Source organism: Trachurus japonicus, chromosome 2 (genome assembly GCF_045865225.1).
Source record: "Trachurus japonicus isolate A0001 chromosome 2, Traja_1.0".
NCBI classification, from domain to species: domain Eukaryota; kingdom Metazoa; phylum Chordata; class Actinopteri; order Carangiformes; family Carangidae; genus Trachurus; species Trachurus japonicus.
In genome coordinates this window covers 1,836,131-1,853,275 of record NC_140908.1, presented here as the reverse complement: position 1 = coordinate 1,853,275, position 17,145 = coordinate 1,836,131, and the positions used below count along the sequence as shown (strand labels likewise).

Here is a 17,145-nt window from a genome sequence, read left to right as displayed (position 1 = left end):
TTGTTTCGCAGCAGGAGGGTAAACCCAACTAATACAAGGACAAAACACAAAACAAAACACTTAAACAACACAGAGGACAGAGACATGGACAGAAATCAAGCTCATTGATAAATAAAAATACCAGTGCAACAAAACTGTAGAACAACAATAGATAGATTTTTTTTTTTAAATAGATAAAATAAGTTAAAATACATTAATAATGAGCTAAACCTGATAAAAGGAGTAAAGAAAGTGCACTACAACTTATTTAAAAGACAAACAGCAGCAGGAACAAAACTATCACATAAAACCACAATAATATACATGAAAGTTTGTGGTTGTAACGTGACAAAATGTGGAAAAGTTCAAGGGGGATGAAGACTTTAGTATGTTTGCAGGTGTACGGAGCTGTTACAGGTGTGTGTGTGTGTGTGTGTGTTTGTGTGTCTATCACCTGTCAGTGTGTTTGTTAGTTTTTCATTCAGTTGCTCCTCGAGCTGAACAGCTGTTAGCATGCATCGGAGCCGGAGCTGCAGCTTATTTCTTGTTTTTTAACCGACAGTTGTAAATAATACCCGGTGATAAAAAGCGACGTTGACCGGTGACACGAACCGTCCGTCGGCTCGGTCACGTTTCTACGTTGTTTTCGAGACGCTACGGGGACGAATCTACACAAGAGTTTCCCTCGGAGCTAGCGCCGTTAGCTGCTTTAGCTTTCAGTAGCTTCTGGGTTTCTAGGGCAACGTGACGTCATGACGCTGCGACGACGCACGCCCCTCTGCACCAAATCAGACAAAAAAATAAAAATAAAATCAATGAAAGCGCCTTTTTATTTACTACATCTAACAAACAACGAATTACATTTAAAAAAAAATATTAATGTAAATTTAAATGATTTAGACAACAATATAAATATAAATAACTGACACAAGAAAACACAGTGAAAGGCAGCATTAAATCAATCAGCCAGTATTTTCATCGACACAGAACTTTGCAGGAAATTATTAAAGCAGTTCGAATAGAATATAATAATAAAAAATAAAATAAAAATATATATATATATGTACGATTGAATAAAATAACTTAGCAATAACATTAAGGATAGAGTAACTGTGCAATGTAATGTAATGTACAAGTAGCCTACAGGTGTGCAACTCTTTAATAATAATTACTATTGTACTGTATTAAAGAGTCTGATGGCTGCTGCAAGGAAAGACTTACTGCTCCTTTTCAGTCTGTCATAAATAAATTAGCTACTAATAAATATCTGCAGTTGTAAATGGTAATAATTACCATATAATCAGAGCTTTATCGCCGAGTCTTGTTTTTATTCGTGAGGATAATGTGTAATAATTCAGTGTTTACCAGTATGTAGCCTATAAAATAAATAAAGTAGTGCACAGGGTGAACAAGCTGCTGTGCGCCCATGTGGCCTCTGGGCGGCGCTGTGGCTTCAGCTGAATGAGTCAAACAGCAGCGGCTTCATTCATCTGATAACACACGTTACTGTCTGTGCTCATGCCCGAGGCTCCTTTCAAGTCCACAAAGTTACTGATCTCTGTATTATCACCATGTCCATCTAATTTATCAATACAATTAAGATATATATCAATATTCACTATATTAAATGATGAATACATTATAAAAAAAGGAGGAAAATCATAGGCTACACAATTTGAAAGTGTGTTCTTCTTATTTTCAGTGGTTTATAATTATTATCCATAATATTATGTTATTATACAGTACATGTATTAAAAATAATATAGTAATAGCTATAATATTATATTATATTTTCAGAGTTGATCACGTCAGAATTCGTCATATTAACGGGAGCAGAGCAGTAATAGTAACTGTATACAGCCACATTAACGTTATAGTAACGGGGAGAGGCGGTGTGTGTGTGTGAGTGTGTGTGTGTGTGTGTGTGTGTGTGTGTGTGTGTGTGTGTGTGTGTGTGTGTGTGTGTGTGTGTGTGTGTTATCGGTGCAGCAGCTGCAGCCCCTCTCTCTCCGCGGTGCGCCTGCGTGCAGAAACACACCGAGCGGCCGCCGCTGCCTGGACCGGCAGCAGCAGCAGCAGCAGCAGCAGGAGGAGGAGACACGGTAACGGCATCTGCTGCTGCGGGCTGGAACTGTAACTGTAACGGTACCAGTAACGGTGACGTGATGCGATGTGATGTGATGTGATGTGATGCGATGCCGCGCGGGATCACGGTAACGTAAGAGCAGCAGCGGAGGAGGAGGAGGAGGAGAAGGAGAAGGAGGAGGAGGACTGTCGAGGCTGAGCCGAGGAGCAGGATGCAGCAGCAGCAGCAGCAGCAGCAGCAGCAGCAGCAGCAGCAGCAGCAGCAGCAGCAGTGATCGGTACCGGGAGGAGGAGGAGGAGGAGGGAAGGAAACACACCGACTGCACCGACTCGATCTGATGTAAACCCGCAGGGATGCACGGGTAGGCAGGGAGGAGGCGCGAGGAGCGGAGCAAACCGACGATACATAACGGAGGAGAGAGCGCGAGGAGGAGGAGGAGGAGGAGAAGGAGGAGGAGGAGGGAGGAAGAGGAGGAGGAGGAGGAGGAGGAGGGAGGAGGATGAATCCGGTGGATGGAGGAGGAGAACCGGGCCCGGACGGCCTGGCGACGGCAGGTAGGGTGTGTGTGTGTGTGTGTGTGTGTGTGTGTGTGTGTGTGTGTGTGTGTGTGTGTGTGTGTGTGTGTGTGTGTGTGTGAATGGGAGAGTGTGTGTAGTGGGAGCTGCTGTCGCCATGATGCCTCCACATCCGCCCATTGACTCAGATAGCGAGTGTGTGTGAGTGTGAGTGTGAGTGTGAGTGTGTGTAGGCTACATGCTATGTGTGTGTGTCAGCATCCCCTCTGTCCAATTGCATTGTGGGAAGAAGGCCTATACTTGGATGTTAAACATGTGTGTGTCCAATATGTGTGTGTGTGTGTGTGTGTGTTCATGTCCAGACGTGGTCACATGACTCATCTTCCATTCATTCTCTCCTCATAGTATTTTTATATCACAGAGACACCGCGGCCTCTGATTGGCTGATTGGTGCCAATTAAAGATCATCCCATCATCAGTTCAGTTCATCATTCATCACCCCTCTGTACAGTCCTAAGTCACACGTAACCATAGCAACTGTGCTGATGTTTCATCCAGGTGTAAAGTAAAAGTCCATCCACTGAAAATCAATCACTACCAATACTGACGATCAATAATCTATCCTAGTACATGTGAGGATTTGCAGCTTTTATCAATCTATCGTCACACAGAACATGAAGTTACAGGGTTTTATCGGCTATTTGACTGTTTTCTGACTATTTTTTACACAAAATAATTGATTGATTTATTGATTGATTGATTAATTGATTGAGAAAGATAAACAGAGAGCAAAGCGGGGCTTTTACTTTGAAACAACCGAGTGGATTTTTACTGTGAAGTAGCTGCGGGGCTTTTACTTTGAAACAGCTGAGTGGCTGTGGGGCTTTTATCTTAATAACGAAGTCTGTTTGTGATGTAATTTTAAATGCCAAAATAATGAGAGAGAGAGGCTTTTATTGTGAAGGAGCCTGAGGGCTTTTATTGTGAAGGAGCTATGTGTAAAATGATGGGAGTGTTGTTGTTTTTTTTACAGTTTTGTACATTTTACTGTGAAAACAGGAGCAGTAAGAGGAACTTAAGTTCATTATAAGCATTTTGTTTGTTGTTTTTACTCATTTGATCGGTCTTTAACGTGGCTGATCGGCTGATATATTGATCAGTTTGACATTTTGGAGACTCGGTGTTGAAATAAATTCATTATTTTTGTTGTATAATCAGTGTGATGAGTTCTGACAGACTGACAGCAAGTTTCTCTGAAGGCTTTTCATCTGCAGCTATTTTAGGCTTTACACTGACTCAGTGTGTGTGTGTGTGTGTGTGTGTGTGTGTGTGTGTGTGTGTTATTAGTGTGAGACAGCTTTATCACAATGGAAATCCCTTCTCCAGCTGTGTGTGTGTGTTGCTGTATGGACTGAGCTCGACGGACTGACAGCTGGTCTAGGATCAGTCAGCCTGACGGACGGCCAATCAGGGATCAATCAGACTCCTGGTTTAGTTTCTTGATGATTCTGACTCAGACACAGTTTCGTGTTTACACTCGAGTCGACCACACACACACACACACACACACACACACACACACACACACACACACACATACACTTATCTCTGTCTCCTCCTGTTCGTCAAACTGCTAAGTCACACAGGAAACAGGAGTCGGGGTGTTTAACTCGGTGATCAGCAGCAGCTCGTTCCATATTTATTATTGATCATCTATCAGTCACAACATGAAGATGTTTCTACTCAGTCTTAGGGCAGATAAGGTTCAGAACTTAAAGGGATAGTTCAACATTTTGGCAAATTGGCCCATTGCCATAATCCCTATAGTCATAGCAGTAGGTTCGTTACCTTTAATTGTTGGTGCAAGCTATTTTTAGAACGGCGGAGCAGAGCCGTGAGCTGCTCAGAGCTACGCTACGGAGGCTCATGGGATTTCTTGGTTTCCTTCATCAAACTCATCAAATAAACAATCCAACAACTCCACAACGCTCTGGTGGACAAGTTGTGAGCTGCACATTCACCACGCTATGAGATAATAACACAACGTTACCACACAGAGTTGTTTTAGAGGGAAATTCATGCAAAACCGCTGATGCACGTTGCCTTCAAGGACAGTTTTTCATCAAGCAGTCTCTGTATTTCCCTCTAAAACAACTCTGTGTGGTAACGTTGTGTTATTATCTCATAGCGTGGTGAATGTGCAGGTCACAACTTGTCCACCAGAGCGTTGTGGAGTTGTTGGATTGTGTATTTGATGAGTTTGAACCAAGAAATCCCATGAGCCTCTGTAGCGTAGCTCTGAGCAGCTCGCGGCTCTGCTCCGCCGTTCTAAAAAAGGGATTAAGACCAATTTGCCAACATGTTGAACTATCCCTTTAACATGCAAACAGCTTCATCATTTTGACAACACAGAGACACAGAGGAGCTACACACCTGGCTACGATGATGTCACAGACTCCTCCTCCCTCCGCCTGCAGCAGGTGTGTCGCTCGCTGTTTCCTCGAAGCTGTGGAGGAGATAGAGAGGAAACTTTATAATAAAAACACTTGAGCTTTACCTTTTTCATTTACACTGAATTGATTTTATGGCTGTGAAAATGAAAATGAGACGTTGGGATATTGATTAAATATGTAAATAAAGAGCCGGAGCGTCAGGCTGCAGCTAACGAGCAGGAGCCGATTGTTCTTCTGTCCATCAACACTTACACTTAGGAGCTCAGACCTGCTCCTGCTCCTGCTTCTGCTTCTGCTTCCCTTCCTCTCTCATTGATTATTAATTATTCATATGATAAATATTAAAAAGTTTAACTCGGAAACTTGAAACACGAGTCGACTCCTGATCCGAGTGAGGCTTTGTCGTCATCGAAGAGCATCGAAAAGCTTGTAAATCTACAACCCGTCCATCATAGAGGCTGACAATGTGTCCATATACACCAAATAAGGTTGCCACATCTCTGTAAAAGTATTATAGTCTTTCCTGAGTGTATATGTCATTATTTTTTCAAGTGGAACACAGCTATTCCTTTCTGAAACCCATCTTCCTATAGAAAGTTGGGAGTCAGACTTCCATGTGATGGCGATGTACTTCCTGGCAACACACAAGGCCAATGGGAGAAACTCCTTTTCAGCTTTTCTTAATAGTGCATCAATATTTGTAGTACAGTAATAAACAGGTTTGAGGATCTAATGGAAGATGCAGTTTTTCTGTGTATAACCAAGTGCAGTGTAGGAATGAGCTCTCTTCTATACATCCAGAGATGGACAGAGTACTCCACCCCAGTACTTGAGTAAGACTACAAATACTACTGGTCAAAATTTACTCTGTTACAAGTAAAAGTAGCTCAGTCGACATGTTACTCCAGTAAGAGTAAAAAAGTACTTGCTTTTAAAGGTACTTAAGTATCCAAAAGTACATGCTTTTAAATTTACTTTAAAGCAGAAGTAAGAGATCCAGACGTTCTTGTCAGCAGATGGAGTTAGCAGTCCCCGCCCTCATCCCTACGTCACCACATTCAGGCGCATCCCTTGGCTGCACACACAGAGAGCACTGCCCCTTTATGCCGTTCTCTCTCCTCATTGGATAAAGCTTGTAGGATACAAGGAAGTATACAAGACATTTTCTCCTCAGCTTACAGCAGAGCAGAGTGACTGACAGACCCGTGTTTCAGACCAAACACTCTATAGAAGTGATTGCTGTCGGAAGATACAACTATTTAAGACTTACTGTATATTAACACAAATATTCTGCTTACTTCTGCTTTAAGGAAAAGTAAGAGTACGAGTAAATTTCTTATTTTTCACATCAATGAATTACTATAATTGTTTCTAAATGAATGTAAGGAGCTTTTAACTCTTGTTAGTGAGAATGAACTCTTTGAAAGCAGCTGCACTGATGTGCTGCTTTTAGGGGTTAGGGTTTCCTTCACAGACAAACACAGCTTGTGTCCAATAGCATTTTAGAAAAAGACCTGAAAGTAACCAGTACTTTTCAGCCTTCCTACAAATTAAGTAAAAGTAAAAATATTTGTCTTGGAAATGTATTCAACGAAAAGTAATAAGTACCAAAGGAATCTAATACTCAAGTAAAGTACAAATCCTCTGGATATGTACTTAAGTACAGTACTCAAGTAAATTTACTCCATTACTGTCCACCAGAGGTGTATAGTATCGAAGTAGATGTACTTCGTTACACTACTTAAGTAGTTTTTTTGAGGATTTGTACTTTACTGGAGTTCTTTTTTTAATCAGGACTTTTACTTTTACTTCACTACATTTAAAAGTTAAAAAATATACTTTTACTCCGTTACATTTACGTTTGCCACCTCGTTACTCGTTACAAATTAAAATAGAAATATAATTACCTGTAGGCTATATGACCAAATAATCGCCTGCGTGCAAATATGCGCATGTGCTCTAAAAGCTGTTGGGGGTCCGACCCCATTCAGTAAAAGCCTGTTCAGTTAAATGCCCGGGCGATTACTAGGCTAGTATTTGAATCTGCGATAGTGAAGCATTCACACAGTCTCTGTCACCACGACCCGCTGCTGCTGCTGCTGCTGCTGCGGAGAGCTGTGGCCGCAGACGGCTCCAAAGATCCTCTATGCGTAACAGGATCGATCACTCTCATGCGCCGATTGATAAGTTTCGTTTTTACCGCGCACCACTGCATGCATGGTGCCTGTTGCAAATACCGGCCTGGTTCTTATAAACGCATTGGCTCCAGTTGATTGAGCATATTAAACGCCCGGGCCACTAATGATCATATACGGTACACAGACAGACGCTTGCTTTATGTTCTCAGGCAGTCACAAGACACTTGCTCACGTGTTTTTTGGTTTTATCATTCCACATCTATTCACCTGAAAGTGAAATAAAACAACACACAAGTAAAACAAGTGGTTGTTTTGCTTCTTTTTATGCTAAATACTTTGTACTTGTACTTGTACTTTTGATACTTGAGTATATTTTTTCACAAGATACTTTTGATACTTAAGTACATTTAATGTGAGCTACTTTAAGACTTTTACTCAAGTAATTTTCTTATGCGTGACTTTTACTTTTCTAAAGTCGTTTTTTGTTATGGTATTTCTACTTTTACTTAGTTATTTTTTTCAAGTACTTTATACACCTCTGCTGTCCACCACTGACTACATCTAAAACACAAGCTGGATATCTCAGGTTTATATTTATGCAATTTCAGTGGTGTAAGATAAAATTGATGGAGAAAGTTCTAATATGTCAGCCTGTATCTGGAGTTAATAGCATAGACTGTAAAAGGTTAATAGTGGCCCGTTGTCACACCCAGAGCAGAGGATCTTTGACTGCAGAGGAGGAAGTAGTTTCCTCATCTCCACATCTGGACTCACCTGGCTCTGTGCAGATGTGTGTGTGTGTGTGTGGAGGATTGATCTCCAACCAGACAATTAGTGCAGCGATGGAGGAGGAGGAGGAGAGGGGGGGGCTTCACTTCTCCTTCATCTCCGTCCTGTTTTTAGGTTTTCTCTCTGAGGGTTATCGCCGCTCGCCAAGCTGCTAATGTGAGACGTTTAATGCCCTCAGTGTGTGTGTTGTGTGTGTTGTGTGTGTGTGTGTGTGTTGGATTAGCCTCCTCCCGCTGCGCAGGATGATCTGACGCACATGGGAGGCCTGTATGTCAGTCTGCAACACACACACACACACACACACACACACACTGAGCTGCAGGACTCAGGCTTTTTAAATTGAAACGTCTGTCAGCTCGTCTCTCTGAGGCCTGATTGGCTCGTTTTTCAGTCGACAGTTGGAGACAGTTTGATGTTATGTGTGTGTGTGTGTTGGCCTTTATTCGCACGATTAAAACATTACACACACACACAGACACACACACACACTGAGTACAGCAAGGTGAAGCGGCTCAGCTGATTGGCTGCGGTTTTTGGGGCTTCGCCGAAAACGATGGACCGATGTGGAGGTGGATGTTGAGTGAAACCGACAAAGAAGAAACTGCAACTTTAAAACATCTCCACTTAATAAAGGGATAGTTCAACATTTAGTCAGATTCTCCTCTCACCATAATCCCTATAGTCATAGCAGTAGGTGCAAGCTGTTTTTAGAACAGCGGAGCAGAGCCGTGAGCTGCTCAGAGCTACGCTACATGGGATTTCTTGGTTTCCCTCATCAAACTCATCAAATACACAATCCAACAACTTCAAAATGCTCTGGTGGACAAGTTGTGACCTGCTGATTCACCACGCTATGAGATAATTATGTATAATTAGGTAACATTACGACACATGAAGCAAACACTCTTGTGCTTTTGAAATCCCTCCACCCAGCAGCCGTGTCTGGAATGTAGTTCCGGCTGCATTTCCCTCTAAAACAACTCTGTGTGGTAACGTTGTGTTATTATCTCATAGCGTGGTGAATGTGCAGGTCACAACTTCTCCACCAGAGCGTTGTGGAGTTGTTGGATTGTGTATTTTATGAGTTAACTTTGATCACCTCCATTGTGTTCACTGAGCAGCTCACGTCTCTGCCCCGCTGATCTCAAAACAACATGCACCGATAATTAAAGGTGATGAACCTACTGGGATTATGGAGAGAGGAGAATCTGACTAAATGTTGAACTGTTCCTTTAAGTCATTGTTTTGGTTGCAGGATGAAAATAAACACAGACAGGAGAAGATGTGTGATGAACTCCCCTCTGGCCGACCGCAGATAGTTGTAATGTTGAGTTTCACGCGTTACAGTAACAGGACGTTGGTGGTGTTTTCACGGCGTTATTGAGCCAACAGCTGAACTAAAGAGCCGGATCACTGTAATCTGTAATCCTCTTTGTGGCACCGATACAGACGCAGTGTGGGGAAGTCTCTGTTTTTGGCAGAACTGCAGCACCAGGATCAGATCTACAACCTGACCCACTGACTGACTGAATGAATGAATGAGTGTTTCTGGGGGACACAGTAAAGTGACGGACCCAATGGGTTCTATGCACAGCTCCCCTACTTCCTGAATGTAAGGCAGCTCCTTTATTTCCTGTCTTACAAACTGATTAATCCAGGTGTGTCTGACCATTGCGACTACTCAGACACACCTGGATTAATCAGTTTGTCCAATAACGTAAGACAGGAAATAAAGGAGCTGCCTTAAAGGGATAGTTCACCAAAAATTCAAATTTCACTCATTATCTCCTCCCCCTCATGTGGACTAAGGGCTGGGAGAAGTTTCAGAGTCCTCCGTGCCTTCTCTGAGTTACAGCGGGGCTCCGTGCAGCACTGCATGTCCATATGACGGTAGCGAACGGAGCTCACTTTTCTTCGTCCAAAAAGACACACCAAAAAACATCTAAATACCTCCATAGTGCTCGTCTGTAATGTCCCTCTTGTATCGAAGCCCCAACATGAGAAATTGTTCCGGAAAAAATTAAATAAGTCTATGTTTTAAGCTTGTTTGTAGTGGAAGCTCCCAGTGTCTCTGTTCACTGCTCTTCCTGTGTCAAACAATTTCTCATGTCGGGGCTTCAATACAAGAGGGACATTACAGACGAGCACTATGGAGGTATTTGGATGTTTTTTGTTGTGTCTTTTTGGACAAAGAAAAGTGAGCTCCATTCGCTACCGTCATATGGACATGCAGTGCTGCACGGAGCCCCGCTGTAACTCAGAGAAGCCACGGAGGACTCTGAAACTTCTCCCAGCCCTTAGTCCACATGAGGGGGAGGAGATAATGAGTGAAATTTGAATTTAAATTCAGGAAGTAATGGAGCTGTGCATAGAGCCCATTAAAGGCTAATGCTAAGCTAACAACTTCTAAAGTCAAGAAGAAGAACAACTAAAGGCCCCAGACCGGTCCCTCGCTTTATTGTGTCCCCAGAAATACTTCTTATAGAGTTTTTGGACATTTTGTGTGTGTTTTCTGACGCTGCAGTGAGTTGAGACCTCCAGGCCACCGTAGGGAAGAGGAGGAGCAACTTCCTCTACAAACTAAGTAACAATGACTATTCATCTCTCTCTCTCAGGTTCGGGTAAAGCAGAGAGCGTCCGGGCGGTCGACGTCCTGACGGTGCTCAGAGAGAAAGTGGCCTTCGTCTCAGGTGACACGATTACACAAACTCACACAAACACGTGTGCAGGTTGTCTGGTCCCGACGTGACCCGGTTTAACTTTAACCCGTGTTCTTCTCCAGGGGGGCGGGACAAACGAGGCGGACCAATCCTGACCTTCCCTGCCAGGACCAATCATGATCGAATAAAACAGGAAGACCTGAGCCGGCTGGTCACCTACCTGTCCACCATCCCCAGGTAACAACGTCCCTCTTCACCTGTCCAGCCGTCTCTGTCTCTGTTTGGATGTCTGCCAGTGGCGTTAAAATAACACCACCTGTCTGTCTCCACCCGTCTCTCTGTCTGTCTGTCTCCACCCGTCTGTCCCGCAGCGAGGACGTGCGAGCGCGAGGCTTCACCGTGGTGGTGGACATGCGCGGCAGCAAGTGGGACAGCGTGAAGCCGGTGCTGCGGACGCTGCAGGAGTCCTTCTCCTCCAGCATCCACACGGCGCTGCTCATCAAACCCGACACGTTCTGGCAGAAACACAAGACCAACCTGGGCAGCGCCAAGCTCAGCTTCGAGGTACGGCCGCTCCAATGTGTAAAAATCTAATATATAACAAAAACATTTGAAGTATCTATTAATATATGACCAATTATTTATCCTCCAGGGGAAATGTTTGAATCTAAGTCATGAATTGTCATTTATAGCATATGTTTACGTTTATTTTAATGTTTTATTTTATCACAAATGACACGCTAACATTTAAATTCTTACCAATTCAATGTTACACCAGGTAAATTGACATTATTGTAGTTTAACAAATGAAAACAAAGTTACACACGTGGTTGTTTTGTAACTTTGTTTTTCGTTCATGTGAGCTGCGTTGATAATCTTTTTTGTACGATTAATTAATTGTGTTTAATACCGCGTTTAATTGTGAAAACAATTAATCGTGACATCCCTATACGTTACTTTTAAAAAGTAATTATAGTTACTAGTTACTTTCCCCAAAAACTAACTGAGTTACTACAGTACATGATGAAAATAATTAATTACCAAGAAAAGTAACTACTGCCTTATAATAAACGACTACTTTCCGATTTTTTATTTTATTCTATAGCATTTATTTGTTTTACCCTATTTTAGTGATTGTTTTTATTGCCCTGGTTTTTATTGTTAATCTACTGTATGTTGGTTTGTAATTTATGCTGTTTCTAACTATTATCATATTGGTGGCACTGGACTGTATTTATGTTGTGCAGCACTTTGGGCAACTGAGATTGTTTTTAAATGTGCTATATAAATAAAATTTGAGGTCAGTTGAATTGATGAACTGAAACAAATGTGTATATAACGTATTACAACACTATTATTATTTTCTGAGTCAAGTAACGGGGGAACAGTAACATTTTTTATTACTGTTACCGAAAAAAGCAGCGCTGTTATTTTATAAAGCCATTATTCCCATCACTGTACAGTAGTGTTGCGTTCATGGTACCTGCAGCGTCGTAAAACTCTCCGTCTCTCTCTCCCTGCAGACCAGCCTGGTGTCGGTGGAGGGGCTGTCCCGGCTGGTCGACCCCTCCCAGCTGACCGCGGACCTGGGCGGCTCGCTGGAGTACGACCATGTGGAGTGGACCGAGCTGCGTCTGGGCCTGGAGGAGTTCTCCGGAGCCGCCTCGCAGCTGCTGGCCCAGCTGGAGCAGCTGGAGGCCGGGCTGAACCGCATCCCCGAGCCGCTGGACGTGGACGAAGCCCGGAAGTAAGACAGAGGGGGGCTCAGTCCTGATTATTGATTATTTCATAGGGTATTGATCAGGGTTATTATGGTTAACTAAAACTAAAACTAGCAGTGAAAAAATAATTAAAGGGATGGCAAATTGGCCCATTGCTATAATCCCTATAGTCATAGCAGTTCGTTACCTTTAATTGTCGGTGCAAGCTGTTTTTAGAACGGCGGAGCAGAGCCGTGAGCTGCTCAGAGCTACGCTACGGAGGCTCATGGGATTTCTTGGTTTCCCTCATCAAACTCATCAAATACACAATCCAACAACTCCAAAACGCTCTGGTGGACAAGTTGTGACCTGCACATTCACCACACTATGATATAATAACACCTCTGAGCAGCTCGTGGCTCTGCTCCGCCGTTCTAAAAATAGCTTGCACCGCTATGACTGTAGCGATTATGGCAATGGCCCAATTTGCCAAATTATTGAACTGTTCCTTTAAGTTAACTGAAATAAAAATGACAATTTTTCAGAGGTCTGACAGAGGTGTTCTCCTAAAACCTGAAAAACTAAGACTAAATAAAAACTGCTAAATCACTTGTTGAACTGCTAAAACTAAACTGAAATAAAAAAGAAAATTGAAAAACAAATAAAAACTAATCAATGAAAAGTTTAAAACTATAACAACCTTGGTATTGATCGATAGCTTGATTTGACTTGATTTTTTCCTGCTGCAGACTCCTGGAGGAACACGGGCGCCTCCGTAACACCATCGCCACAGCGCCGGTCGACGCCCTCGAACGAGAGGGGCGGAGTTTACTCCAGCGAATGCGCCTAGGCCCCTCACATGGCGACGCCTCTAATGAAGGCGGTGGTGGTGGCGGCGGGGGCGGTGGCGGCGGCGGCAGCCACAGCAGCTGGCTGTCGGGAGGAGCAGACTTCCAGAGCGTGGCGCCCAAGGTGTCGTCGCTGCTGGACCGGCTGCAGGCGGCTCGCGGCCACCTGCTGCAGAGCTGGGGAGACAGGAAGCTGCACCTGGACCAGGCGCTGCAGCTGCACCTGTTCGAGCAGGACGCCACCAAGGTGAGGCGAGGGAGGGGGCGTGGCTTTAAAAGGATACGGCAACATTGTTTTTCGTGTCTTGCCTCACTCCCGAGTCCATGACCAGCAGATAGACACCATCCTTTCGACTGTGCGTGCAGTAACAAGGGAGATAGAGCCGTATCACCGTAATTAGCTTAGCTCAAACACTGGAAGTGTATGGGTAGTGTTAGCCTGCCTCCTACCCGAGCTGAAATCAGCAGTCAGAAGCTGGTTTCATTTTAGCTCTAAACTCTGTAAATATATCACTTTATCCACATTTCAAACATTTTTAGGCGGGAAAGTAGCCGTTTAGATCAGCAGTGTGTCGTTAATTTGTCTAAATACCAGCTGTTTACAATTTTGTTCGGACGAATTCGGCGCTACTCTAGCTAGCCGTTGTGACCAACGCACTTCTGGTTACTTTCACAAAATAAAACACCCGTTTCCCTTTACATACAGAAAACCATGACGATAGAATTTGTGCTTTTACTTTGAAATAGGAAGCTAACCTACCCTCGATGTAGCTAGCTTGAACCAAAATAAACCGTCTTTGCTTGAACCCTCCGTTTGACCGATCTCGTCCCGTTAGCGGTATTTGACCGCTCAAGATGCCTTACCGGAGAGTTGTGTCAGCTCTGAGACGAAGATCGGCCAGTTTCCGTTTAGAGTTGCTGAAGAGTTTCTCTGATGACTTTAGGTGGAGGCAGGCTAACACTACCCATACACTTCCAGTGTTTGAGCTAAGCTAATTAGCAACTTTAGGTGGAGGCAGGCTAACACTACCCATACACTTCCAGTGTTTGAGCTAAGCTAATTAGCGGTGCATCAGCTCTGCCCGTATCTCCCTTGTTACTGCACGCACAGTCGAAAGGATGGTGTCTATCTGCTGGTCATGGACTCGGGAGTGAGGCAAGACACGAAACAAAAAGAAAGTAGGCGTATCCCTTTAAATACACTTGTAGACGTAGGCGGAGTCACAGCATTTTGTTCTCTCTCTCTCTCTCTGTCAGATGTCGGAGTGGATCGCCCACAGTAAGGAGCTGTTCATGCAGAGCCTGGTGGAGGTCGGCCAGAACCACCAGCACGCCCTCGACCTCCAGACTCAACACCAGCACTTCACCGCCAACTGCATGGTCCGTCACCGCCGCCGCCGCCGCCATCGGCAAGTCTGCGAGACGCTTAACGAGGTTCTTAACGTGTCTCTGAATGTCTCTCTGAACAGAACGGCAGCGTGAACGTGGACAGCGTGGTCACCGTGGCGGCGAGGCTGGCGGAGGCCGGTCACTACGGGGCGGAGCGCATCGCCATGGTGTCGTCACGGCTGCAGGAAGACTGGAAGTCCCTGACGACGGCGCTGGAGGAGCGCAGCAACACGCTCGCCATGGCAACCGGCTTCCACCAGGGGGCAGAACAGGTGAGTGACGCACCGGACCAGTCTGTCTGTCTGATGATGTCAGAGCTGTCAGGTGACTAAACACTCTCTACCTGTCTCTCTGTCTGTCTGTCTGTCTGTCTGTCTCTCTGCCTGTCTGTCTGCCTGTCTGTCTGTCTGTCTGTCTGTCTGTCTGTCTGTCTGTCTGTCTGTGTCTGTGTCTCTGTCTGTCTGTGTCTGTATCTCTACCTGTCTGTCTGTGTCTCTACCTGTCTGTCTGTGTCTCTGTCTGTCTGTCTGTCTGTCTGTCTGTGTCTCTACCTGTCTGTCTGTGTCTCTACCTGTCTGTGTCTCTACCTGTCTGTCTGTGTCTCTACCTGTCTGTCTGTGTCTCTGTCTGTCTGTCTGTCTGTCTGTCTGTCTGTCTGTCTGTCTGTCTGTCTGTCTGTGTCTCTACCTGTCTGTCTGTGTCTCTACCTGTCTGTCTGTCTGTGTCTCTACCTGTCTGTGTCTCTACCTGTCTGTCTGTGTCTCTACCTGTCTGTCTGTCTGTGTCTCTACCTGTCTGTGTCTCTACCTGTCTGTCTGTCTGTGTCTCTACCTGTCTGTGTCTCTACCTGTCTGTCTGTGTCTCTACCTGTCTGTCTGTCTGTGTCTCTACCTGTCTGTGTCTCTACCTGTCTGTCTGTGTCTCTACCTGTCTGTCTGTCTGTCTGTCTGTGTCTCTACCTGTCTGTCTGTCTGTGTCTCTACCTGTCTGTCTGTCATCTCAGTTCCTGCTCCAGGTGGAGGGCTCGGTCCAGGTGTGCTCCGAGGGGTCGTTGCCGTCGGCGACAGCAGAGCTGGAGGCGGCAGTGAAGAAACACCAGGAACTGAACGAGGAGATCTCAGCAAACTACACACAGGTACCTGTCTGTCTGTCTGTCTGTCTGTCTGTCTGTCTGTCTGTCTGTCTGTCTGTCTGTCTGTCTGTCTGTCTGTCTGTCTGTCTGTCTGTCTGTCTGTCTGTCTGTCTTTATAAACATCTGTCTGTCTGTCTGTCTCTGTCTGTCTCCAGGTCAGTGAGAGTGGTAAAGCCTTATTGGAGGTCCTCCAGCGTTGCCCGGCAACGGAACCCGACGAATCGGCAACCAAACCGGACTTCACCGTCGCCACACACGGCATCATGGGAGTTCTGCACCAGATCATGCAGGTGTGTGTCACCATGGCAACGGCAACGGCAACCTGTCTCACTGTCACCTACCAGCAGACAGACAGACTGATGACACCTCTGTCTGTTTGTTTACAGGGTCAACATGAGGTGGAGGGGGCGTGGCAGCACCGTAAGCTCCGCCTCCACCAACGCCTGCAGCTGTGCGTGTTTCAACAGGACGTTAGACAGGTACGACAAACCAGATCCAGATCCAGATCCAGATCCAGATCCAGATCCAGATCCAGTTAGAGTCCAGTTTGACCTCACCTGTCTCCACCCGTCTGTCTGTGTCTCAGGTGTTGGACTGGGTGGAGCAGCACGGCGAGGTTTTCCTCAACAAACACAGCGGTGTGGGGAAGTCGCTGCACCGGGCGCGAGCGCTGCAGAAACGCCACGACGACTTCCAGCAGGTCGCCCAGGTAACAGGAAGTAACACAACAACAACAACAACAACAACAACAACAACAACAGCAGCAGCGCCCTCTGCAGGACGGAGGCAGGAAGTGACCTGTCTGCAAACACAACAACCCGTTTGTCTGATTGTTTTAGGGCTGTAACTAACGATTATTTTCATTATCGATTAATCTGTCCATTATTTAAACGATTAATCGATTAGTTGTTTGGTCAATAAGATGTTACAAAATGTTGAAAAACATCAATCAGTGTTTCCCAAACCACCAGACAACGTCCTCAAATGTCTTGTTTTGTCCACAAACCAAAGAGAGACTCAGTTTATTGTCATAAAGGAACAAAGAAACCAGAAATATTCACATTTAAGAAGCTGAAATCAGAGAATTTGGACTTTTTTTCTTAAAAAACTACTCAAAATAGTCGACGATTCATTTAATAATTGGATTATTGTCGATTAATCAAACCAAATTACTTCTAACGTACCTCTATGTGTGTGTGTGTGTGTGTGTGTGTGTGTGTGTCAGAACACGTACACTAACGCGGAGAAGCTTCTGGAAGCGGCCGACCAGCTGGCTCAGTCTGGAGAGTGTGAGGAGGAGGAGATCTACCAGGCAGCGCGAGACCTGGAGCTACGGATGCAGGTGAGAGAAAAACAATCAATCAATCAATCAATCAATCAATTTATCAGCTAATTGATTTGTTTTATAGATTAATGATACGTTATCAGAGATGTGGATACAAACTGGTCTCGTGTT

The 17,145-nt window shown here is 44.7% G+C and overlaps 1 protein-coding gene across 1 annotated transcript in view; it reads left to right on the top strand.

The window, feature by feature from the left end:
* Positions 1-2,516: 2,516 nt before the first annotated feature.
* Positions 2,517-17,145, top strand: part of LOC146990504 (kalirin-like) — a 47,616-nt gene continuing 32,987 nt past the window's right edge. The window contains exons 1-13 of the mRNA XM_085794899.1: positions 2,517-2,619; positions 10,576-10,650; positions 10,743-10,857; positions 10,992-11,184; positions 12,144-12,367; positions 13,070-13,415; positions 14,426-14,548; positions 14,638-14,829; positions 15,561-15,692; positions 15,845-15,979; positions 16,076-16,168; positions 16,276-16,398; positions 16,915-17,031. Of these exons, the coding sequence (XP_085651025.1) occupies positions 2,565-2,619; positions 10,576-10,650; positions 10,743-10,857; positions 10,992-11,184; positions 12,144-12,367; positions 13,070-13,415; positions 14,426-14,548; positions 14,638-14,829; positions 15,561-15,692; positions 15,845-15,979; positions 16,076-16,168; positions 16,276-16,398; positions 16,915-17,031 (1,923 nt within the window). The 5' untranslated portion in view covers positions 2,517-2,564. The remainder of the gene's footprint in view (positions 2,620-10,575; positions 10,651-10,742; positions 10,858-10,991; positions 11,185-12,143; positions 12,368-13,069; positions 13,416-14,425; positions 14,549-14,637; positions 14,830-15,560; positions 15,693-15,844; positions 15,980-16,075; positions 16,169-16,275; positions 16,399-16,914; positions 17,032-17,145) is intronic.